We start from the raw sequence: 24,688 nt of genomic DNA on the forward strand, positions 1-24,688 counted from the left end.
AGGAATGATCTGAGCTGCAATTTCTGGCACCAGGAGTAAAGCCATAAGCACTTCTTCAAGTGAAGAGGACTGCTTCTAAATCCTCCAAACCCCTCTCTAGGACCAAATTCTTTTTAGCCTTGCTTCATTACTACAAGTTTTGGTTCATTTTATTTCTTTGTGCTTATAGGAAGTTTCTCTACAGAGGAAATTTTAACTCTGCTGGGCTTAGACCATATTTTTAATAAGAACGATCTTCTAGATTTGTTCCTTCCCATCAGAAGGCAGCACTGGAAACAGCATTCCTCCACTTCCATAATTCAACAATTGTCATAACTAATGCTTCTGTCAATCTGAGATACTGAACATGCACTAAAACACTGCAAATGAAAACTAGTAGAACAATATGCTAAAAAGAGACCATTCAGTTGTATTTTCATGTACATAACAGAATCATTCTTCCATTTACCCCCACCCCTCCCTTTTACTAAGCCATGGTAGAGGTTTCTACCGCGGCCCAGAGCGCTAAATGCTCTGACACTGCTCCAACGCACATAGAATTCCTGTGAGCATTGAAGCAGTGTTGGAGCATTTAGCACTCTGGGCCAAGGTAGAAACCTTTACCGTGGCTTAGTAAAACAAGGCCTTAGATTCCTGTACTACTTCTGTAGCATGTGGTAACAAGTTTAGTATGAGCATTTTTCTCATTGCATATAATGGTAGCTATATATAAAAATGTCATCAATTTTTTTTCAAAAGGCACACAGTTCATGTACTAGTAAAAATTGCAATGCTGAACCCAATTTTTTTCAGGCTTGCATAATGAAAACAGCTGTGATAATAACAATAAATTGGTGTATTGTTTGGATTTAGCTCGTACCTTTTTCAGTAGTAGCTCACAATCTAATTTTGTACCTGAGGCAATAGAGGGTTAAGTGACTTGTCCAAGATCAAAAGAAGCAGCAGTGGGATTTGAACGGAAATTATATGCATCATTCATGAGATGCTTCATCTGTCTAAGAAGATATCTCCTGCCTCCTGTAGAGCTCAGTTTATTTCTGGGGTGAATTCCACACAACTGTGCAATACAGAATTTGTCCAGAGTTCTCCTGTGGCACAGATTATATCAGTTTACCTGAAAAAAAGCCTTATGCCACAGGAATGGATCAGAATGCCTAAGGCCCCTCCCACAGGGCATCTGAGCCCGGTGCAGGAGGGAGCGGCCAACTACTGGAATTGCCGTCAGAGCTCACTTCAGTCTTTTCAAACCATCTTGTCATTTGCAGGACACAGACCATTAAAGTCTGCTTAGCACCGTCCCCATGTTCCAGATTGCTGGAGTTTCTGTCAAAGCTGTTCCAAGCCCACCCTAAACCAAATTGCCATCTAAGGGACACAGATTAAGCAAGACTTCCCAGTACCAGTCTTATTTAATTTATACCATTCATTTTCTAATTAGAGATCCTCTGTTTTCATTCCACACTTTTTAGAATTCTGTCACCATTTTCCTCTCTACCACCTCCCTTGGGAGGGCATTCTAGGCATCAACCGCCCTCTCCATGAAAAATAATTTCCTAATATTACTCCCAAATCTACCACCCGACAACTTCAATTTATGCTCTCTAGTTTTACCAGTCACCCTTCTCTTGAAAAGATTTGCTTCTATATTAATACCTTTCAAGTATTTAATCATCTGTATCATATCTCCCCTGTCCTTCCTCTACTCAAAAGTATACATATTCAAATCTTCCAGTCTCTTCTCATACATCTTTTGGCACAAACCCCCTACCAGTTTTGTCGCTTTCCTCTGGACTGCTTCAAATCTTCTTATATCCTTAGCCAGATATGGCCTCCAAAACTGAACACAGAACTCCAAGTGGGGCCTCATCAATGACCTGTACAGAGGAATCAACACCTCCTTTCTTCTGTTGGTTATGCCTTCAGCCTAGCATCTTTCTTTCTACAGCCACTGCCTTGTTACACTGTTTTGCTGCCTTCAGATCCTCGGACATTATCACCCCAGAATCCTTCTCCCCATGCATGTATAACAGCCTCTCGCCTCCTAGCACATATGGCTCCCTCAGATTTCTGCTTCCCAAATGCATAACTCTGCACTTTTTTGCATTGAATTTTAGTTAAATTATACAAGGACGCATAACATATAATATGTTCAAATAGTGAGTCAAAATGTTGTGTGATTGTGGCACCAAGGTACCCCCCTCTTCGAACCCAGCATTCACCCCAAAAGAGGGAAAAAACCCACTTAGACTAATGTAGCAGTATAGAACCAAAAGGTACAAATCAAAACTTCTTTTGATACTTTCACTGGCAAAATAAAACTCCCTCACAGAACAGCTCAGGTTTAAAAAAGGGCAAAGTCACTTGGAAGTCACATTCAAGGACTTAGCTAACTTTTCTCCCTCTTTTTAAGAAAAAGGGGTCTGGTCTCAGTGTGGTTGCACTTTTCAAAGCTGTATTGTTTGTTCCCCTGAGGGGCCAAACATTGGTGAAACAAGGTCGCTTGTTGGGAAGATTGGAGAAGGCGTGACAGCGTTGGAGCTCAAGTCATCTTTTGTCAGCATAAATATAAATGTGGAAATCCAAAGATCTAACTGTGGTCTATAATGGTTGTAGGAAGATGTTCAATAATACCGGGATTTAGAAAAGAACCTTGAAGGAGCTCTTAGAAAAGAGAAAATGACACTGAAGCTTCTTTTTCCCTTTCCACCACTCGATTTCCCATAACCCAAAACACCCTTCCTCAAGTTCTGTAGTCTTTTCAACAAATTTTAATGATTAACCTTCTTAGAGACTGCAAAAAGTTCAAAGACTTCTACTCTTGAAACATTTTTAGCTAATCATGTCCTTATGTTTGCAATAAACCTAGAATTTGGGAAATTGCCTAAGGTCATTATGTTGGATGATAGCTATGGGCAGTAACATGGCCATTTTATTGATCTGGATTTTATGATTCTTTATATTACATTTGGGTGTTTATATTGGAAATATTTTTTTCATTGTAATCAGCTATGGTGCTTTGCAAAGAACAGAATATTAAGTCAATAAATCAAAACAAATTATCCCCAACAATCCAATCACTCATTAAGATCATCCAACACTGCACAGAACAGTCTTCCTACTAAGTCCTGGATGAAAGCCAGACTATGCCTCATCCAATTTATTTTCAGTTTCCAAAAGATTATGTACTTGGAATTTTACTAAGCTATTATATTAGCCAACCCTGGGAGATTGACAATGGACCTATAATTCCCTAAGTCCATACAATCACCCCGATCTATTTTAAAATTGGTTTAATTACTGCACATTCAGTTGCTTCTGGCATTTATCCCTTTCTTAATGAAGCTTTGATGATTAAATATAAACCATTCCACCACCCTTCTGGCAAATATTTCAAAAGCCATCCAGGGCATGGATCCAGGGAACAATCTCTCTTTGCCACCCACAACACTGTCTTTGTATTTCTTCTTTACATGATAAATAAAACTTTTTTCAACTATTTGTCCTATCTTCCTGATCTCTTTCATTATATGGGAGTAAGAATCCCCATTGGCTACAATCTTATCATTACAAAACAATCAGCAAACATACAAGTATTGTAACTTGGATTTACTACATCGGATTGAGTTTTCCCCCCTCAATTCTCATACTACAAGAAAAACGTTCCAGATTTGATTCCTTAACTGGTCTCTCTTTTGACCGTGCATACAAGCTCTTTTCTCTAAATAATAAATCAATCAATCCTGCTTTTAAGTGATCATCAGATCTAGAGTTCTCATTTTACGCTAGAAATGTTCAATCAAGATTGTTTCCATTTCTTCTAGTCCGTCTGCATGTGTCATAATTTGATAGGTACCCCTTTTCAATCTCTCACCTAGGCCAAAGAATCAAATACTTGCCCTAATATTTTATCCTTGAACTGAAATATTCAAATGCCACAATGTTTTAAATAAAGCACACAAAGCAAACATTTTTCTGTGCAAAGTTCTAGAACAGGAGGTCCTGGTATAAATCTCAAAGAGGATAGACTAAAGAGTAAACTTAGAAAATACATCTTCACACCAAAGATGAAAGATTTGATAGAGGCATGAGTAGAAACATCTTTTATTTTTTTCAAAATGGAATATACACAGAGGAGCCACAGCTATAAGGTAGGTTTTAGAATTTTAGGCCCGCCTTAAAAGTGGCCACCGATCGCATGTCAATCACGTGGTAGTGGCTTTTTTTGAATTGCACCTTTGGGAAAGGTAAACGCCGGAAATGTAGGGATTTTCAAGATCTGCATTTATGGCTCCTACTTTGACATGAATTGTACCTATGGAGGCGTTTTACGGCACCTAACATCACTTCTGACGTTAGTCACGCCTACAGTGGCATTAGGTGTCATAAAGCACCTCTGGCACCTAAGTTAAGTTGTCTGCCATCATATGTTGCATTTTGGTGAACGTATATGTCTTCACCATTGTGCAAGACAGAAAACTGAGAAGAAACAAGTAAGGTTCAGCAGAAGCATTTCTTTGCATTTTCTTCACAGCAATGGCAGAAATGTAATTTACTTGCACAAAAATACTGTATAACTCGGTGAAATTTCCTAATTTGACACTGCAAGTTAAAAAAAACCCATTATCTCCTTCCCTGATGCAACAAAACTGTGTGTATCAGAATTATTAAAGTATCAGAATTATGTTCCTCCAGCCCTCTAAAAGTGTGAATAAATGAGACTCACTGAAGAAGAAAGATATTAGAGGCCAATCAAATTTCGGTTTCAGTTTTGGTTACGGTGTCAAAACTAATCCCAAATCCATTTTCTGCATGGTTTCGGTTTCAGCCAAGACTATGGCTATGATTTCAGTTTCGGCAGCTGCAAATTTGTGCTTCGTCCTGTTTGCCTTCCTCCCCCCTCCGAAAATGAGTTGCCTTTCACCCCTGCTCACCTGTAGATTCCCCTCATGGGTCTATCTTACAGTCCCTGCTGGTCTAGGGGTAAAGCCAGGGCAAGAGCGATCCCCAGTTGCTTCTGCCCCTGCTGGCTCTGCTCTGACCTCCAGTGGCTTTGTGCTTTTTTATTCCAGATTGTGCATCAGGCTGGTATAATGCCCACAGTGTAGACCAGTGTTTGGATGCCTTTATCCTATGTTAGTAAGTATATCATGCGTGTCCTTTTAGAAATATCTCAGTGCTACTTTCTCTTGTTATTTATGTACAATTTGGGTAAGAATATAATACTGTTAATCATGCGGTTGTCAGTGACGGTGTTCATGGTTTTGTGCTCCGCGCCATCAATCATTGGTGAAAGCTTGAATGAACTTTGTTGTATGGATGTTTCCATTCCAACACAAGATTGGCAAGACTCCTGAGGCAGGCCGCTCTGGCCGAAACATGTACATGTCAAGTAGTTGAAATGAGTTGTTGAAATATTTTATTGAAGAAATAAAGGATGTTTGTGAAAAACAGTTGAGTTCACCAGTCTCTTTTGGACCATTCCATTCCTTTGTGATTTGTGTTTCGTGTTTGTGAATTTGACTCTCCTGTGTTAGACCATAATCTTAATGGGGCCATAAGTTGCCATTCTAAATAAAGCCAATCAGGGAGATGTTCCATGAGCTCAGGAAGGATCCAATTATAGGTACCATCAGGCCTATATACTGACGCAGTATATAGGCCTGATGGTACCTATAAAAATTTGGAAAATTTACCCCACCTTCCACAATTAGTTTTTGTAAAGATACTAAAGCTATTCTGGCAGTTTTACCCAGCCAAATAAATTTAGTAAGAATACTATTTAATTTCTTATAAAAGGACCCTTGAAAATAAACTGGCAACATACTTATTTGGTAGCAAATTACAGGCAAAATCACCATCTTGACAGTTTGAACTCTCCCCCACCAAGAAAGATGTAATGGGTTCCATTGCTCACAAAATTCTGTGACCTTCAGCAATAAAGGTTAGCATTAGGGTTTTTTATCGCTGTCTCCTGCGGTAAAAGCTCTGACGCTCGTAGGAATTCCATGGATGTCAAAGCTTTTACTGCAGTGGCCGGTGATAAAAGACCCTTAACGCATTTTGATAAAAAGGGGCCTAAATAAAGAGTAGCACATTTAGGAACTTTGTTCATTTAGGTATTTTAATTTCCTAGATTGTGACTTTATAATCTTGTGTGATTCTAATATGTTACCATTAAATTCCACAGACAGGAGCACTTCATTCTTCTCACATTTATATATCTTGTAAGCTAGACACAAAAGTGGCTGCTACTGTTGAATAATGTTATTTTGTACTGAGGTCGGTCGACTTAATATTGTGCTTGCATGGTTAATATCATGATCCTGACAAACTCGTTGTTCTCATATGATAAGTTTGATTAATTTCCTAATTACAATTAGCCCTTCTCTCAGTCAGTAGCTTTCAACTGTTTCTGAAACATGTCCCTGGGGTGCTGTGTAGTGGGGTATAAAATGCCCTATTCCAGTGATTGATCTGGCACATGCTTTTGGTACAAAGACCGACTGTGTGAGGCAGCTTAGTAGCTAAAGAGCCACATACAATGCTGCAATTCTGTCAGTGACATTGATTGATTCAGGGTCTATCACAGAATGGGGGCTCTCAGTCCTAGGCTTGGCCGTTGTATTCATATAAGACAATGATTTTGTTACAGAGTTCTAGAAATGTGCCTCTCAAATTGAGTCACGTTGATTGAAAAGAGGACATGGTTTTTCTCAGTGAAGATGGTATCGATGATCATGAAAGCATTGTGCTAATAAAATCATGTCTAAAGCAAAGCAGTATAGGTAGGATAGTATACTACATGTAGGTATACAGTAAGGGCCTGATTTTGGAAGTTGGTGCCGCATCCAGAATCAAGTCTTTTTTTCTTTTTTTGTAACGTAGGCGCCTTAAATGTAGGCCAGCATTTTAAAGGCCTACATTTAAGGTACTGGTCTCACACCTACAGAGGTGCATAGGGATGCCTACAGACACCATAGGCCACTTCTGGCGCAAACCACGCCCATGCCTGTCTTAGGCATCTATAGGTATCTCTATGCGCCTCCGTAGGCGTGAGGTACCTAAGAACGGCGCCTGTATTTGCATTCCAATCGGTTCGTTAGACAGCGGTAGGACACCTACCACCGCCTAACTTCGTGACACTGTTTGGAGAATTTGGGCCTATGTGTCTCTGTCCATCTCTCCCCATTAATATTGTATCTTTCTCCTTGTCTATAATAATAATAATATAACAGTTTATATACTGCAGGACCGTGAAGTTCTATGTGGTTTACAATAATTAAAAGATGTTAGAGATTGAGTGGATTTAACAATGTTCTGTCGGTTAACATTGATTGAAAGATGCTACAAATTGAGTGGATTTAACAAAGTTAAAAGCTAGTGATTAATAGCTCTAGGGATCAGTTATTGTGGAATGAGATTGTGCAGGTTAGTTGCCTAAGTACTTTAGGAACAGATATGTTTTTAGGCGTTTCCTAAATTCCCCATAAGTAGTAGACGTAATCAATTGTTCTAGATCTTTATCCCATAATGCTGCCTGATGTGAGAGGAGATATTGATGATGTCTTTTAAATTTACATGCTCTAACTGGAGGGGAAACAAAATTCAAGTGTGAGCTTCTCTTATGTCTGTTGGCTGAGAAAGAGAAAAGGTCAGTTATGTATTTAGGGGCTAAACCGAATAGTACCTTAAAACAGAAACAACCAAACTTGAACTTCACATGTGCCTCCATCGGCAGCCAATGCAGAAGTCGGTAGGAAGGTGTAACATGGTCAAACTTCTTCAACCCGAAGAGGCAAGGAGAGAGGGTATTAGTAGTTTATGTTTCTTGGAAGCTTCTATACCGCTACTAATGACTGGGGAGTCAATTCAGAGCGTTTTGCATGAGCTTCAGTAATGGGAATAACAGGGGTGTGATGACTGAGGAGGTACTGTATTTAGTGTGTATATGTAGGTTTTTGTGTGAGAGATTGGGAATGTCCCTGTGTTCTAATCTCATTCTGAGCAATGGTCACTAGAAAGAAGACATTCAGGTTGGTAGCTACAGAATGACGGAATAGGCTATCAGAGGATTTGAAAAACGGGTTGTAAATCTTTGGATTTGGAAAGGCCCATAAATGCTACTTGTTTCCTAAGGAAATTGCTTTAGGTGTAAACTGTTTTGTTTTAGTTATAATAATGCTATATTTTGGGGGACATGTTTTTATTTGCTTCAGTAATAGTACTTCATTTTGATTGGCATGTCCAAGAAGAGAGTATATAAAATTTTATAAATAAATAAATATTCTCGCGACAGTAGTGTGAAACAGTGCATTCAGCCAGCATGATTCTACAGTGGTGCAGCAATATAACAAAGTAATAATAGTCTATCCTTTGAGATGCAACCGTGGAACTGAGAAGATGTGACAGATAGATTTTGAAATGGAACAGCCTGCGTGTCACTGCTAAAGCAGTCAGCTTGGAAGCGGAGGCTGCCATCTCAATCCATTTACCCTTCTTTATGTTCATTGCACAAATTGTCAATAGGTGCACTGAATGTGAACATTTTCAGGGTTCCACCCTACACATTTTAGTTCAACCCAGTTGCATGAACTCTTATTTGAAGCAGCCATCTGATATTTTTATTATGTAAAACCAGTAAGCTCAGCTGCTCCTCTATGATCCCTAGCACCAAATAATAATAATAATAATAACAGTTTATTTACTGCAGGATCGTGAAGTTCTATGCGGTTTATAATGATTTAAAAAAATAAAATAAAATGTTACAGATTGAGTAATATTAACAGAGTTAAAGTTTGGCAATCAGTTGTGGGGAAAGATTTTGCAGTGCAGCTGCCTACGTACTTTAGGTGTTTTTAGGCGTTTCCTGAATTCCCCATAGGTATTCGCAAGCATGAGTAATTGTTTCAGATCTTTACCCCATAATGCTGCCTGATATGAGAAGAGATGTTGATGATGTCTTTTAAATTTTACATCCTCTTGATATTCTCTACCAATCAAAGTTTGCATGAACAAAAAAGCAGAATACAATACATTTTAAGCAAACACATTCTGTATGTTTCATTCTATAATTCCCCACGTGTGTGCATTCAGAAATTCAGAGGTCGATATCCAAGATAATTGGACCAGCCAGAAATAGCTGCTGACCGGTTAAATCGCTTGTTCAGGACTATCTGCTAATTTCAATGGCACTTAACAGGTTATCGTCACTGAAAATTAATAGTTAGGGCCTAAGTGGAAACCAGCTATTTGGGGGGCATTCTGGGGACAGAGTCAGCACATGGTTGGTTAAGTGCCAATATTCAGCACTTAACCAACAAATATAACCACATAAATGGGACCATATTAAACGCAGCCCTATCTATATTTGACAACCCATAGCCAGTTAAGTTTTAAATATCAACTTAAAGTGGCTATGTGTTAACTGGCTCTGCAAAAATCAGATATGGCCTGGCCTTGAATATCCTTGAATAATATCGACAGAGGTCAGCAAAATGCTCTTCTCCAATAATGACCCCCTCAGTGCTGACTCACCACAGCTGTAGTTCAACAAGAAAATAGAAAATTAGCCTATATTCCAGGGGTAGGGAACTCCGGTTCTCGAGAGCCGTATTCTAGTCGGGTTTTCAGGATTTCCCCAATGAATATGCATTGAAAGCAGTGCATGCAAATAGATCTCATGCATATTCATTGGGGAAATCCTGAAAACCCGACTGGAATATGGCTCTCAAGGACCGGAATTCCCTACCCCTGCTATATTCCATTATCAGTGTTTTCTTTTTGTTGCCTCTGAACTCTGTGTACTTAACTTCCATAATCTGTGTTACTTCTTCTTCTGTTCTTTAATATTGGCCTATTTGATTCATGTCCAGGTCTGGAAGCGTAAGGAACCATTGGACTGAGATTTACTCCTTTGTGGAAAGTCTTGCTGAGAAGTTTATCAGGTATGTTCATGGATTGTGAGCTGTGTTTTCCAAAGTGAGTAAAGAAATGCTGCCACAGCCTGTCCCAAGGTCCCGGATAGCGGCCATCTCTGCTTCTTGACTTCTCTTCTGCAGAAATTATCAGGAGAATCCTGAAGATATTTAGCCTGTTGAATTGTTTCTCATTCTGCAAGTTTGTGTGTGTGCATGCTCGTGTGTGTGTGTGTATCTGCACGTGAGTATGTTTTGTGAATGTATTTATTTATTTAATTAGTTTTCTATCCCATTTTCTCTAAAAAGCTCAGAATGGGTTACAGGTTAAACATAATAATATACAGTTAATAGTATGTTAAATATACATAATATACAGTTAATAGTGTATGTGTGTGTGTGCGTGTGTGTGCAGTGACAGTCTGCAGAGGGCTATGGAGTCATAAGCAGAAACACATTGCAGGGCCTCATTTGCATAAGTCAGGGGCTGAAAAGTGGAGCCATTTGCAGTCACTCAATCTGAACACCAGTCCTCTATGTGTGTGTGTGGGGGGAGAGAGAATTCAGATGAAATTGTTCAACACCTATCCTCTTGTGTTGCATGGGTTATCTGCATATACCTTAATTTCACAGAAGATGTGTTTCCTTTCTACAAAATACACAATTTAAGGTGTGTTTGTTTGTTTTAGCCAGGGGTACCCAAAAGGTCGATCACAAAGGCAACGTGAGGCAATCGCGGAGCCAATTCCGGGCTTTTCGAAAGACTCGTGTTGCTTTGCGTTCTCCCCGTTCCCTGACGCTGTAACAGGCCAGACTGTAGAAGTGCCAGGCACACCAGCATTCCCCCTCCTCCCGACATCAATTCTGACGTCGGAGAGGAAGTTCTGGGCCAGCCAATTGCTGCCTGGCTGCCCGTAACTTCCTCTCCGACATCAGAATTGACATCCGGAGGAAGGCTGCTGGCCTGTTACAGCGTCGGGAAGCAGAGAGAACTCGGCGGCAACGGCAGTTTGGGGGCCTGTTCCCAGACGACGGCGGCGGTGGCAGCTTGAGGAGAAAGAAAGGACACACAGAAAGAAAGACAAGGAGACAGAAAAATAGAGACAGAAAGACAGACAGGGAGATAGAAAGAAAGAAAGGGGGGACAGGGAGATGGAAAGAAAGACGGAAAGAAAGACAGAGAGAAAGAAAGAAAGGGCAGGGAGAGAGAAAGAAAGGGGAGGGAGAGAGGAAGAAAAAGTTGGACAGTCAGAAGAAGAAAGTGCAACCAGAGACTCATGAAATCACCAGACAACAAACGTAGGAAAAATAATTTTATTTTCAATTTAGTGATCAAAATGTGTCCGTTTTGAGAATTTATATCTTCTGTCTATATTTTGCACTATGGCCCCCTTTTACTAAACTGCAGTAGTGGATTATAGCGCAGGGAGCTTATGAGTGTCGAGAGCAGCGCGAGGCATTCAGCGCAGCTCCCTGTGCTAAAAACCGCTATCACTATTTAGTAAAAAGGGAGGGGGTATATTTGTTTATTTTTGTATAGTTGTTACTGAGGTGGCATTGTATATTTTAAAGTCATCTGTCTTGATCTCTGTGAAAAAAACCCAAATATAAATGATAATTAACATTTTCTCTGCGTACAGTGTGCTTTGTGTTTTTTATAATATTATTGTTGGTAGATCATTTTGACTTGATCATTTTAAAAGTACACTTCTCCCTCCGAATCCGCGGTTTCAGTATCCGTGGATTCGGTTATTTGCGATTTTTTAACAAAAAACTATTTTCATTTTTTGGCTATTTTTAAGCCGTCCAAGCCTCCCCGGAACCTTACCTGGTGGTCTAGCGGTGAAGTGGGGCAGGAGCGATCTTCCTTTGCTCCTGCCCCGTGCAGAGCCATCATCGGAATGGCTGCCATGAGTTCCCGTTCTAGTCTTGAGACTACAAAGGGAGCTCACGGCAGCCATTCTGATGACGGCTCTGCACAGGGCAGGAGCATAGGAAGATCATTCCTACCCCGCTTCACTGCTAGACCAACAGGTAAGATTCCGGGGACGCAGGAGGGAGGCGGGGGTGGGTCAGAGCCGGCCGAGAAGTTATTCACAATTTTTCACACTTAGCGGTCCGGCTCTGCACCAAACCCCCGCTAATAGCGAGGGAGAAGTGTAGCTCGCAAGCCAAAAAAATGTGGGCACCTCTGGTTTAAGCTGTCAATTTCTTCTTTCTCCATTATACATCCAGCTCATTTAGAACCAGATGCCGTCAGCCTTCTTTCACAACAACTTCTTTTCCCCCTTTTTGAAACCTTCTACCTCTAAGCCCTTCCTCTCTCAAATTCCTAGTCCGGTCATTGTAATGGTCCTGAACCAGAGTCATAAATGTAAGCTTCTTCCCGGGGACAATGGAATACCATTGTGTTTAGGTGGGTTTTAACCAGCCTCCACCCCCCACATCAGTCTCTTTAGTTGCTCATCCTGTGTGGGGCAAAATATTAATAAGGCCATAGCCCCGGCAACCCACCCCTTCCCTCTGCCTATGCTGCTTCATGAATCCTGCAGTCTTGGACCCTGAATTCAGAGATTAGGCGTTACTCTTAAGGAATAACCCCCCTCTGAACCAGGAAGCAGAACATGACTCAGGGATTGAGCAGGGGACCTTTGGCGTAACAATGTGTAATACTTGCTGATTTATCCATTAAGCTGACCTAAATGTGCAATCTGATCAGTGTATTTGCCTATCGGCATTTAAGAATCCTGAGTAATGAAAAGTGTAATTCAGGTGTGGGGGGGGGAAGGGCACAGCTTGGCCTTTCACATCAGCACTCATTTGCTCAATTTGAAAGAAGAGCATTTTGTTGGTTCCAATTTATTACTTTCTTAAAGATGTTATTTTTCCTCTCACCGATCTGTTTTTGACATTGCCTTCCCTTTTCTCTCGCTGCTCCTGGTTTAGCCCAATGCTCCGCATGTCTTTCATAGTGTTCTCATCCCGAGCAACTACCATTATGAAGCTGACTGAGGACAGGTAGGAATTTGAAAGGGGGGAAGGGGAGGGGGGTTGCCTTTTTTGTCAAATTTCTCTTTCCTTCTTGAAAATTGAAGTATGACTATCAAAACATGCAGCACCGAATAGAAAAGCCATAGAAGCCTTAATTTAGACGCTTTTGCTAAAATATTTAAAGCCGGTGAAATACTTTATGTATACAGGACTGAATATAGAAGTGTATCATAAAATTGTCTCAAAATGTTGGAATGTAAAACATGTAAATAACTATACCCAAGGGTGTCCATGAAGCTTAAAATAGCCCATATGAACTCACACTATCATGACCTACCCCTATAGGAAAAGTACATAGCGTCCATGAGATTCCGGAAGTGTCCATTCAGTGTCCTCGGGGGAAAGCATGGAGTACCAGTGTAAAACGCATAATATGTGCAAAATATTTTGCACTGCTGTGGGGTGCAAAATGTTTAGCTCTGCAAGGTGCTCATTTATTTGAATTTCACTCATTCCTATTTCACTAGTAGCTCAAGATGAGCTGCATTCAGGTATCTCCCTCTTGATAGAGCTCAGAACCCAGTTCTATACCTGACTTACCCAAAATCACAAGGAGCAGTGGTGGGACTTATTCTAGGAAACTCTGGACATCCGGAGCTCTAAGCTCTTGCTCTGCTCTAGTTTGTGGTCAGAATCTTTAATACTGCTCTGGGGTGCAATATTTGTTTATCTATTTGGATTTTGCTTATACCTTCTTCGGTAATAGCTCAAGGGTAAGTTACATTCAGGTACACAATGTATTTCAAGTTTTTTCAAGTTTCTTTATTTTTTTTTTAATAAATCTTTATTGATTTTAAAACTTTGACAGTGCAATACAATTACTTGAACATAAATATTTCATAAAACACACTATTAAATACACAATTTATACATAAAACAATCATTTTCTCCCCCTCCTCCCAATTAAACACATAATTGTCTTCTTGTATTAAGTTTCTTTATTTTTGATATACCAACTATCAAAACAAGTGTCTAAAAGGTGTACAATATAGATAGATTGTAGAAAACAATTAAAATAGGTAAATAAAAGCAATATTTTATCAAATATTAAAAATACTAGACGAATTCACATTAACGTACCTGGAACAAAAGGGAAGTTGGGGAGGAAAAGGTTGTTTAAAATACATCAAAGTAAAATTAATTTAAAAAAAATGGAAGGTAAATGGGGAGTGGCAAAACATTAGGACGGGGATCGCTTCAGAAGAAGCATTTGATGTTTCAAGGCTTCACAGAGATTAAAGGTTTGAGAAGCGGAAACTGGTACTAAAGAGTAACGGCATCTTTAAAGAGAAAAGTTTTAAGTTTAGCTTTAAATTTTTCAAGAGAATTCTCTAATCGAAGATCTAATGGGAGGGCATTCCACAGAGAGGGGGCGGTAACTGAAAAAATAGGGCTGGAGTAAGTCTTAACAGAGATTTTGGCAGTTGGAACTCAAGCACAGTACCGGGTAAAGCTTTGGATTCTCGCCCAGAAATAGCTAAGAAGAAAAAAAAAAAAAATTTAAATTGAATCAGGTTGGGCAGACTGGATGGACCATTCGGGTCTTTATCTGCCGTCATCTACTATGTTACTATGAGTAGTATCGTAAAACAGTTTGCGTATTGACGGTATGGAAAGTAGGTTTTGATTATTAGATCGGAGGGCCCTGGAAGATGAGTATGGGATTTCCCTTTTGGGCTCTTACATTACATTACATTAGGGACTTCTATTCCGCCTATACCTTGCAGTTCAAGGCGGATTACAAAAGAGCTAACTGGACATTTCCAGTGAAGTTACAACAGTTTTTTTTTTTGTTTGTGTTTTTTTGGTTACAAGGCAGGAGAGGTAGCTGAATTAATTCTGGAAGAACTTGCAAATTGGATATTAAATTGACTGTACGTTACTATGTGATATAACAAATAGATTACAGTTAGAGTACAAATAAGATTACGTTACATTTCAGGGATCTGAATACTTGGTTGATGTTTTGGGGAGGAAGAGATTATTTAAGTGGAGGTTTTGGGGGAGAATTTATCTAGGAGGAGGGGGAAGGGTTTCAAGTTTATTAAAATATTTGATTTGATCACAAAATCCAAATCCAATGCGATTTACATTTAGTTAAAAATTAGGTTAAAAAAACAAACATAACAAGACAATTGGAACTATTTTAACGAAACAAAACATGTGAAAAAGGGAGTAAAAAAATTGAAGGATTAAATACAATTCGTAAACAAATAAAAAGGGGTAGGTAATAAAACAAGGGGTTGGGGAAGGTTACCCACTTAATTTTCGCTTACCAGCACTACTACTACTAATCTAATTTTGCACCTGAGGCAATGGAGGATTAAAAATTTGCCCAAGATCGCAAGGTGCAGCAGTGAGATTTGAAGCAAGCATCCCTGGATATCAAGCCCAGTATGCTAACTGCTAAGCTACTACGCCACAACATTCTGAAACCCCACTCCCACAGCAGTGATCAGTATTTTGCTGACTGCCACCAGCATTAATCCCAGAAATCCAATGCCTGGGCATCAGCATTGAAATTCTGGGTTTGTGGCACTGGCTAATACAGTCTGTTAAATGCAGTACTAAACTGGCTATGGATCACTGCGTAAGTATAGGACTGACTTTTATGCAGATCTCAGTGTACAATTCTGGAGACTGCACCTTCAAAAAAATATAAACAGGATGGAGTCGGCCCAGAAGGCGTCTACTAAAATGATCAGTGGTCTATGTCATAAGGCGTACAGGGACAGACTTAAAGATCTCAATATGTATTACTTTGGAAGAAAGGTGGGAGAGGAGAGATATGATATAGAGATGTGTAAATACCTATATGGCATGAATGCACAGGAGGTGAGTCTCTTTCATTTGAAATGAAACTCTGGAATGTAGGGACTTAGGATGAAAGTGAAATACTGAGGAAATACTTCTGCATGGAAAGGGTGATAAATTTGTGCAATGGCTGGTGGAGGTGAAAACTTTATCTGAATTCAAGAAAGCTTGGGACAAGTACATAGAATCTCTAAGGGCGTGAAAGAGAAAGTAGATGGCATGGATGGGCAGACTGGATAGCAGGGGCATAGTCAGTGGGGTCCTCGGGGGGGGCCTAGCCCTCCCCCACTTTGGACTCAAGCTCCCTCTTTTTTAATGGCTGGTCCCACCAGCCAAATAGTTCTCTTGTGCAAGTCCTGCATGTGCTGTCTGAGCAGGCTTAAGTCAGCTGGTGCACATCAGCCGCCAATGCCGGCACTCTTGTGCATGTTTAGTTACGTGACTGACACTGAACTGAGAAAGCACAGAAACCCCGGCGTCAGCAGCTGAAGCACACTGCTAACTTGAGCACTATTCTGGCTACACTTATGGGGACTCGCACAGGAGCCCTCTTTGACTGATGGGCCTTTACATCACCACCAGCAAAGATAGGGTTTAGCATATGCGGGGTGGATTGGGGAGGAAGGAAGAAAGTGTGCGGGCCCCTTGCACTCTAGCTTACTTGAATGCTATTGTGTTCTGGAATCATCATCTCTCCTATCTGCATTTAATCTTATTCACCAGTGAACATTCCTGTTTTCTAGCTTTTCTAAACCATTTTATATTAAGAGTACATTCTCTGCAGTATTTACTCCTTTCTCTTCCAACTTTGTGGTATCCATAAAATTGAACCATTACTTCCAACTCTCTAATTAACGGATTAAAAAGTAATAAGGAGCTGAAGATTTTTGCTGCTCCACTGCTTCCTTCGAGCACTCAGATATGGCACTGCTGTCAATCACCCTGTCAATTAATTGTCTATTCATTAAAAAATTTAGGGTCCTCACCCACTTTGTCGTTTAGAAAGTAGCATCATCCATCTTGTGGAAAGCGATTGTTTTGTTCATGAAGCTTTGTGGGTAAAGGAAAGTTAAACAAGTAAATTAACATGTTAGTGTAGTGTATATGGATCCAAAGCCCTCCTTTACTCAACTACATTAACGTGTTGGTTTATTAACTGGAGTTAAGTACTTGCCTCTGGCATCTATAAATGGTGCCCACATTTGGGCACACAAACTTTTAGGTAATCTTGAGATACACATGCAAATGAATTAGTTAATCAGCTGTTAATAGTCAATAATTACTGATGTGAAATGGGCTCTAATATGGATTTATGTATGGATTTGGCTGTGCGCAATTCTATAAGGATCCACGTACAAATCCGCTTGTGTGCAAACCGAAAAGAATTATGCGTGTTTATAGAATTTGGGGGGGCTACGTGCCCAAGTTGTCAATCAAGATTTATACCAGGTTTCAGTCGGTGTAAATCCTTATGCCCAAAGTTGGGTGCAGGAAACGCTATTCTATAAAGAGTGCTCAGCTTGGAGCACCTTTTAAAGACTAGTTTTGAGCATAACTTTTCCCTGCCATTTACTTTTCTCTTATATGCTTTGTATGTCCTTTCAGTAATATGTTTGGTTTTATGTTTTTTCATTTATTCAATGTTTTTTTTTTTTAAGATTTGCTATAAATTTTAATCATTTTTTATGTATTGCTTTTGTGCAGATAATTAATGTTTTTACCCCTGAAGAAGGCAAATTCGTTGCTGAAACATGGGTCCATGTTGTGAATACAATACATTTTTTAAAGACAATTTCCCAGGCAAATAGTCAACCTTTCATCCCTACTTTTGCTTGATCTGACTTACTATTCAGCGCCATTTACTGAATTTGGCCTTAGAGGGCAATTCTATAAGTGAGCACTTCCATTTTGTTGCCGTGATGGTATTTGGTATGTCACCGAGTTATCTCAACCCTCACTTCACTTTGAGTTATAACAATATGAGTTCTCGAAGAATACATTTGTTTGCTTTTCCCTCATTAAAATTATGTCATTATAAAAGGTTCTTTGGAAAGAACCTTTTCTTTCCAGGCGGCCAAACTAAATTCATGGCTCGCCAAAATTGTGCTTGATGCCTGTTCTTATCTTGATTTTAGAAAGCAGATAAAAACTCAATTATTTAACAGGCTGAGTTCTTAATATATTTTATTATTATAATCTTTTATTCTTTTAAGATTGTTGTACCCTCTTTATATGGCATGTATGTATTTTATTATATTATATACATATAACTTGTTGATTTCAATGATTTGCATTGTTTGTATTTCAATTAATTGTTGTGAACCGCCTAGAACTTTTTGGGTATGGCGGTATATAAAATAAAATTATTATTATTATTAGTATACAGAGAGATCCTATTCCATAATAGCATCTGGGCACCCAGATTCTGTTATTGAATACCCATGTAACTTGGTGCAAGCACCCCTTGCATTTACATATCTGCAGTTAGACCAGCCATAGACCTGGCATAACTGTGGTCATCTGAATGCAACAAGTGAACAGTATTCTGTAACACTTGCATTCAAATGCGGCATGCAAATGTGGACACCCAGTTATAGAATTTCTAGAGAAAACATTTTTTCACTGAATTTTATTCATTTTATTTATTTAAAAATAAATGTATATCAGGAAGTTCTGTTTCACGCAGCGACTGGTGGACACCTGGAATGCTCTCCCAGAGGAAGTAATTGCAGAATCCACCGTTCTAGGATTTAAGGGTAAACTAGATGCACATCTCCTTAAGAGTGGCATAGAATGATACGGGCAAGGGTAAATTAGATGTACATCTCCCTTGAGAAGCATACAGTGATACGCGGACTAAAACTAGGCCAGGGTACACCTGGCGGGGCCTCTGCGTGTGTGGATCACCGGACTTGATGGACCCAGTGTCTGATCCGGAGATGGCACTTCTTATGTTCTTATGTACATTCTGCGTCATCACAACAAGTTCTAAGCGGAGTACAGCATATACATTCACAATACGATAAAATACTTAAGCCAAAGACAACACAATACATAAAATCCTTCTGTTAACAAATACGCTGCTTCACCTCTCCATTTTTCTTGACTCCATAATACAACTGAAAATCTATGCCACTGACATCTTCCATAGGATCTAGGACAATCTATCACGGCCATTTCATTGCGGCCAGTTCATCACAGCCGTTTCAGCACAATGAACTGGTCACGATGAATCATCTCAGTCTGAGTCTGAGTCAGCATTTGGGGTGGCAATACTCCCCCACCCCCCAAAAAAATTATACCTTACCCCTCTCTTCCTTGTCCGCGATGACTCAGCACTCAACCTGGACTTGAAAGCAATGTGTTTGGGAAGGGAGGGGGGGGGAGAGAAAACAGAGTGAGCAACTAATTACAAATTTGAAAACACAAAACCGTAGGTCTTGTTTATATTTCCCTTATACGCCAACTAAAAGCAAAATTTCCTGCTGCAAAGTTTATACCTCCGAAAACTGACCAGCCAGCTCCAGAATCAGAGTGGGACTGTTTAGCATGGCCATTTCAGCACAGCTGCGATGAAACGTCCCATGATGGACTAGCCATGATGAATTGTTCCATTCTGTTCTCCATATGCCTGCACAAACAGCAAGGTTTTTAACTGTCTTTTAAATTTTGCAAAATCCTTTAGCTGTCTTATTCCAATTGGTAGCTGATTCCATAAATAAGGACCAGCAATATAAAATATTGTGGTCTAATATTCTTCCAATTTAATTATCTGTAAAGAAGGTACATCCAGTAAAGATTTATTAGCAGATCTTAGGGCTCCTTTTACAAAGGTGCGTTAGGGCCTTAACACATGGAATAGTGCACGCTAAAATGCCGCACACGTTAGCCGCTACCGCCTCCTCTTGAGCAGGCGGTAGTTTTTCGGGTAGCGTACGCTATAGCATGCACTAATCCGGTGCGTGCGCTAAAAACACTAGTGCATCTTTGTAAAAGGAGCCCTTAGTGAGTGTTCCAGTTGGTAGATATGTAATTTTGTGGCAACAACTGCAGAGGTTTGTCCAGTTAGTATTTTATGAACCAAGCAAAGCACTTTAACTTTATCCTATATTCATAGGAGAGGTGTGAATGAAACGATTACAATTCACTAGAACTTGTGCCACAGAATTTTGTGCCATCTGTAAAGCTCTGGTATTCAGTCTTTTTTATTAATATATAATGAATAGTTAAAAATAGAACAATAACTCTTGCACAATGTCACAATGTCATTAATACATCAATTACATGAAAGCTTTAAGCTGATTTTTTTTTAATTCTCAGTTACAGTAATTGAAACAGGGGAATGCAATAGATCAGGGGTGTCAAAGTCCCTCCTCGAGGGCCGCAATCCAGTCGGGTTTTCAGGATTTCCCCAATGAATATGCATGAGATATATTAGCATACAAAGAAAGCAGTGCATGCAAATAGATCTCATGCATATTCATTGGGGAAATCCTGAAAACCCGACTGGATTGCGGCCCTCAAGGAGGGATTTTGACACCCCTGCAATAGATAGAATCACTGTACGAAAATTATTAGATGATAACAAATTTTTCAATTTTCTCAAGATTCTTAATATCAGAAGTACATTTTAAATAATTTTCTGGACCTGAAACTTCAGTGTTAGTGCAGAATCACACACAACCCCCAAATTGCGAATTTGAGTCATAATTGGAGTTGCATCGGCTTCAAACTGAAAGGACGATAGAAAATCTGGTTCAGTATGACTAGGTAACAACAAAAGCTAGCGCACGGGGCAGTGTAATGTGCGCTATTCCGCACATTAATGCCCTAACGCAGCTTCGTAAAAGGAGCCCTTAGGCACCGGTAGACACCCTACCGGCACCTGTTAATTGAGAAACGCTATTTAAAATGGTGAAAATGGTAGAAATAAAGCGACTACCAGCGCCTAAATAAAAGGCACTGGAATCACGCCTATGTAGGTGCTATATGGCACTTGACACCACTATTGGAGTGACTAATGCCGGAAGTGGGGTTAGGCGCTGTAAAGCACCTATGTAGGTGTGAGTCATGACATATATAGGTGCCGGAAATGTAGGCTTGAAAAACCCTGGCCTACATTTCCTGTGCCTATCTTTCGCAGAGGCATGATTCCCTGTAGGGTGCCATAGCATGATTGACATGCAATCGACGGCCACCAATATTGGCGCCCTATAGAGAATCTGGGCCTTAGTGTGTATAGAATCCTCTGCAGGTCTGAGAATGAGGTTTCTATATGGTTATAAACTACAGAACAATATGAACTGTTTGAAATGCGTTTTTTAAAGGGAAGCCATAAGACGAGGTCTGGAAGTTCTTCAGCGCGAAGTGCCTGGAGGAGACACTTTCATGCATGAAGGATTTAAAAGGGTAAATACCACAGATCCATTTTGATTTTACACATGAATCAAGTTCTTCATTTTTTACTGTGCTGCAATTATACTTTAACATATTTTAAAATGTGTATTTACAGGCAAATGAGCAAATTTATCATGAAAACTATGGAGGTAAGTTTGGCATTATATTTAGAGTTCAAGAAATAATGCTCTCAGACATTTGTCCTTCAGTTAGCTTATTTTCACATTTGAAAAGTTTTATATGTAGAAAAAAGTGTGTAAAATCATTCCCAATATGAACTATAATGTGCTGTTATCTTCTGATCTCCCATAAACCTTTCTTCCCCCTCCCATACTGTGCCACACTTTTCCCTTTTGGACTATAAATAGAAAATGTTTTAAGATATTTTTCTGTTTTCTAGCATTACTATGTACTACTATTACTTATTTCTATAATGCTCCTAGATGTATGCATTGGTGTACACATTTCATGCAGATATTTTTTCCATCTCTAGTTTGCACATAATCTAAATTTTTTTTGAACCTGGGGCAATGGGTTAAATCAGTGTTCTTCAACCTTTTTACACCTATGGACTGGCAGAAATAAAAGAATTATTTTGTGGACCAGCAATCTACTAGGACTGAAAAAACCCCATCTCTGCCCTATCCCCACAGCTCGGTCCCCATCCCGTCCCCGTGAACTCGGTCCCCGTCTCCATCCCGTATACAGGGAGTGGGGAAAGAGAGAGAGAGAGAGCGATCCATTGTGCATCTCTCCCACTCCCTCCACTGCCACATCCAACATTTTTCCCTCTCTCATCCCCGGATCATGTGCAGCATTTTTCACTATTGCCCACTAGTCCCATGCCCATTTCTCCTATCACTCCTCTCCAGCACCATGCCACACCTCTCCCTCCATCACTATGTCCAACATTCCTTCCCCTTGCATCCCCTTCAATCTGTCCCTCTGTTCCCTCTCCACCACCATATCTCCCTCTCATCCTTCTCTTCCCCATGTATCTCTACCTCACTCCTCCCTCTCTCTAAGCCCCAACATTTTCCTCTTTCTTCCTTTCCCCATGTGCACCATCTTTCCCTCTCACACACTCATCCCCAACAATTCTCCCTTTCTATCCCCTTGTGTCCCAAATTCATGCCTCCTCCCTTCCTTCTGTGTCCCGAGTTCGTGTCTCCCCTCCCTGCCTTCCAACCTTTGTCCCAAATTCGCCCCTCCCCCTTTCTCCCTTACTTGTTCAGGGCCATCCAGCCTCTGCCGAAGCCGGATCAGTGTCTCCTGCAAGTGCGTGTCCGTCTTCCTCCCGGCTTAGCTGCTCCTTATCTTCAGCGCCAGCTGCACTTGTTTGTTGGGACAGCGCGCAGCTGCTCTTGCACGCTGCATGTCACTCACTGTGCAGCTAACATTGAAGATAAGGAGCAACCAAGCCGGAAAGAAGACGGACACGCGCTTGCAGGGGACACTGATCGGCAGAAGAACACTGGGTTAAATGACTTACCTAGGGTACAGTGGGAATTAAACCCAGTTCCCCTAAGATTGCAGTCTGCTGCACTAACCATTAGGCTACTCCTTCACTCTATTGCTTTCTTTTGTTGATTCTTTTCTGATATTTGGGGAAGCAGTGGCGTAGTGCGGGTAGGGGGCACCTGGGGTGGTGGCGCCCCCCATACCCTCTTCTCCGTCCCCCTCCTTCTTCCGCCCCCCCCCCCCATGCCACATTCACTCAGTAAGCATCTGCGTGGTCGTGAATCAAGCACCTTTTTTTTAGGTGCCTCGTGGAGCCTAATTTTTTTTCTTAAATAGTTTTTCATTGGTTTTTGATGGCACGTCAATTACCGCATCGTTAATGGCCATTTAAAACACATAGGCACCATTCAGTCGCCTACTGGCACCTTTCGAACTGCATCGTTTTGACAATCTGGGCCAAAATGTATTGTTTGTCCAATCAAAAGATATCATCTGAAATTTCTTGTTTGTTTGCATTTGTCAGTCTCTATTTTTGGACATTCAAGTGGACCTACATGAGTATCATATGGGTGACTTTGTTTTCTTTCCTAAGTTTGGTTCTTGCCAGATACATTTTTACAGTTCCCATATTTAAAAATGAAATCTTACAGCTCTGCCAGTATTTGGAATGTGAGATAATTCTAGCTGTCTGTGTGACCATGTAGAAAAATGCTGGATGTTATACAACGGCTATTAAAAATAAGTTAGGCATTACTAAGAAAAGAAATGCAGTCATAGTCTAGGAAATTCAACAAGAATCTGACTGTTTTTTTTCATCTTAGAAGCATTGGGCCTGATATACAGCAGGGGTTAGTTATCCAGGTAGGAGTTGCTCCTGCTCACTGGAGCCAGTCACGTGATTTTCAGCAGCATTATGGGCTACATTCAGTATATAGCACCCAAAAATCAGCACCCCCAAAAAATTAGCTCTTAAGCTGATAGTACAGGAAGTTGGGTGGGAGCAACTGAAATTAGATACAAGTCCTGGCGTGCAAATTAGGTGCAGATCCCCTTACTTCTATAACACTGCATGCATTTTAAGAGAACACTTCTGACCCGCCCATGTCCCTATCATCATTGCACCCCCTTTTCAGATCCATGCGGAAACACTTAAGGCTAGATTCACGAACCTGCCTGATCGGCAGGTCCGATGAATTCTTGAAGCCCCAATATGCAGATGGGGCGATCGGAGGAACGCCCCCATCTTCCTGCCCAGATCGCTCGATAGCGATCCCAGCGCATGTGCAGACCATCTGTAGATGGTCTGCGCATGTGCTGGACCTCCGGGGCCGGCATAGATTTTTTTTTTTTTAAGGCTGCAAACAGCATAGGTATGAAAGAAAATGAAGGGAAAAAAGTTATTTCAGAATATTCACTGCATATAATGGGCACCACTGAAAGGGAGCGAGGAAAAAAAAAACAACTCTTTAAACAAAACTAGCATGTCTGATAAAAACATGCTTGCAGAGATTTTTTTTTTAAACACTTTTTTAGCTCAGCAGCTGGAGCTCGGCAGGTCTCACAGGCCCCGACTCTCCTGCTCTTGTTATCCACGCCGGCGGCGACAGCCTCTTCCCTTTGCCGACACTCAGCTGGTCATGCCCTGCTCTCTGCGCCTTCCATGCACTGTGAGCCCACGGGTTTAAAGCGGGGCTGCACTGCGGCATGCAGCCCCACTTTAAACCCGCGGGCTCGCATTGCAGGGAAGGCGGCAGAGCCAGGGGGAGCAGGGCAGGAAAAAACCTCCAGGGGCAGAGTGGAAGATCAGGGCAGAGTGCAGGGTGGCAGGGGAAGATTGGGCCAGAGTGCAGGGCGGTAGTGGAGCAGGAGAGTCAACAGAGATGTGTGCGACTGGTCCCCAGCAGATGCTTCTATTCTTGATCAGCCAGCCCAATCGGTGTCCCAATTTTGTTTTGTGAATCGAGTCCCTGCCTACTTTGCATGCGTTTCCCCTCATTTGCATGCACGGATTCGAAGCGGATCGCAGGAGAGGTTAATCTGGTCACAAAGGG

The 24,688-nt window shown here is 40.8% G+C and overlaps 1 protein-coding gene across 1 annotated transcript in view; it reads left to right on the forward strand.

The window, feature by feature from the left end:
* Nucleotides 1–24,688, forward strand: part of ANTXRL (ANTXR like) — a 125,780-nt gene that overhangs the window by 16,491 nt on the left and 84,601 nt on the right. Inside the window, exons 2-5 of the mRNA XM_033943828.1 lie at nucleotides 9,873–9,944; nucleotides 12,861–12,932; nucleotides 21,107–21,188; nucleotides 21,292–21,325. Coding sequence (XP_033799719.1) covers nucleotides 9,873–9,944; nucleotides 12,861–12,932; nucleotides 21,107–21,188; nucleotides 21,292–21,325 — 260 coding nt within the window. The remainder of the gene's footprint in view (nucleotides 1–9,872; nucleotides 9,945–12,860; nucleotides 12,933–21,106; nucleotides 21,189–21,291; nucleotides 21,326–24,688) is intronic.

This window comes from Geotrypetes seraphini, chromosome 4 (assembly GCF_902459505.1).
Source record: "Geotrypetes seraphini chromosome 4, aGeoSer1.1, whole genome shotgun sequence".
NCBI classification, from domain to species: Eukaryota; Metazoa; Chordata; class Amphibia; order Gymnophiona; family Dermophiidae; genus Geotrypetes; species Geotrypetes seraphini.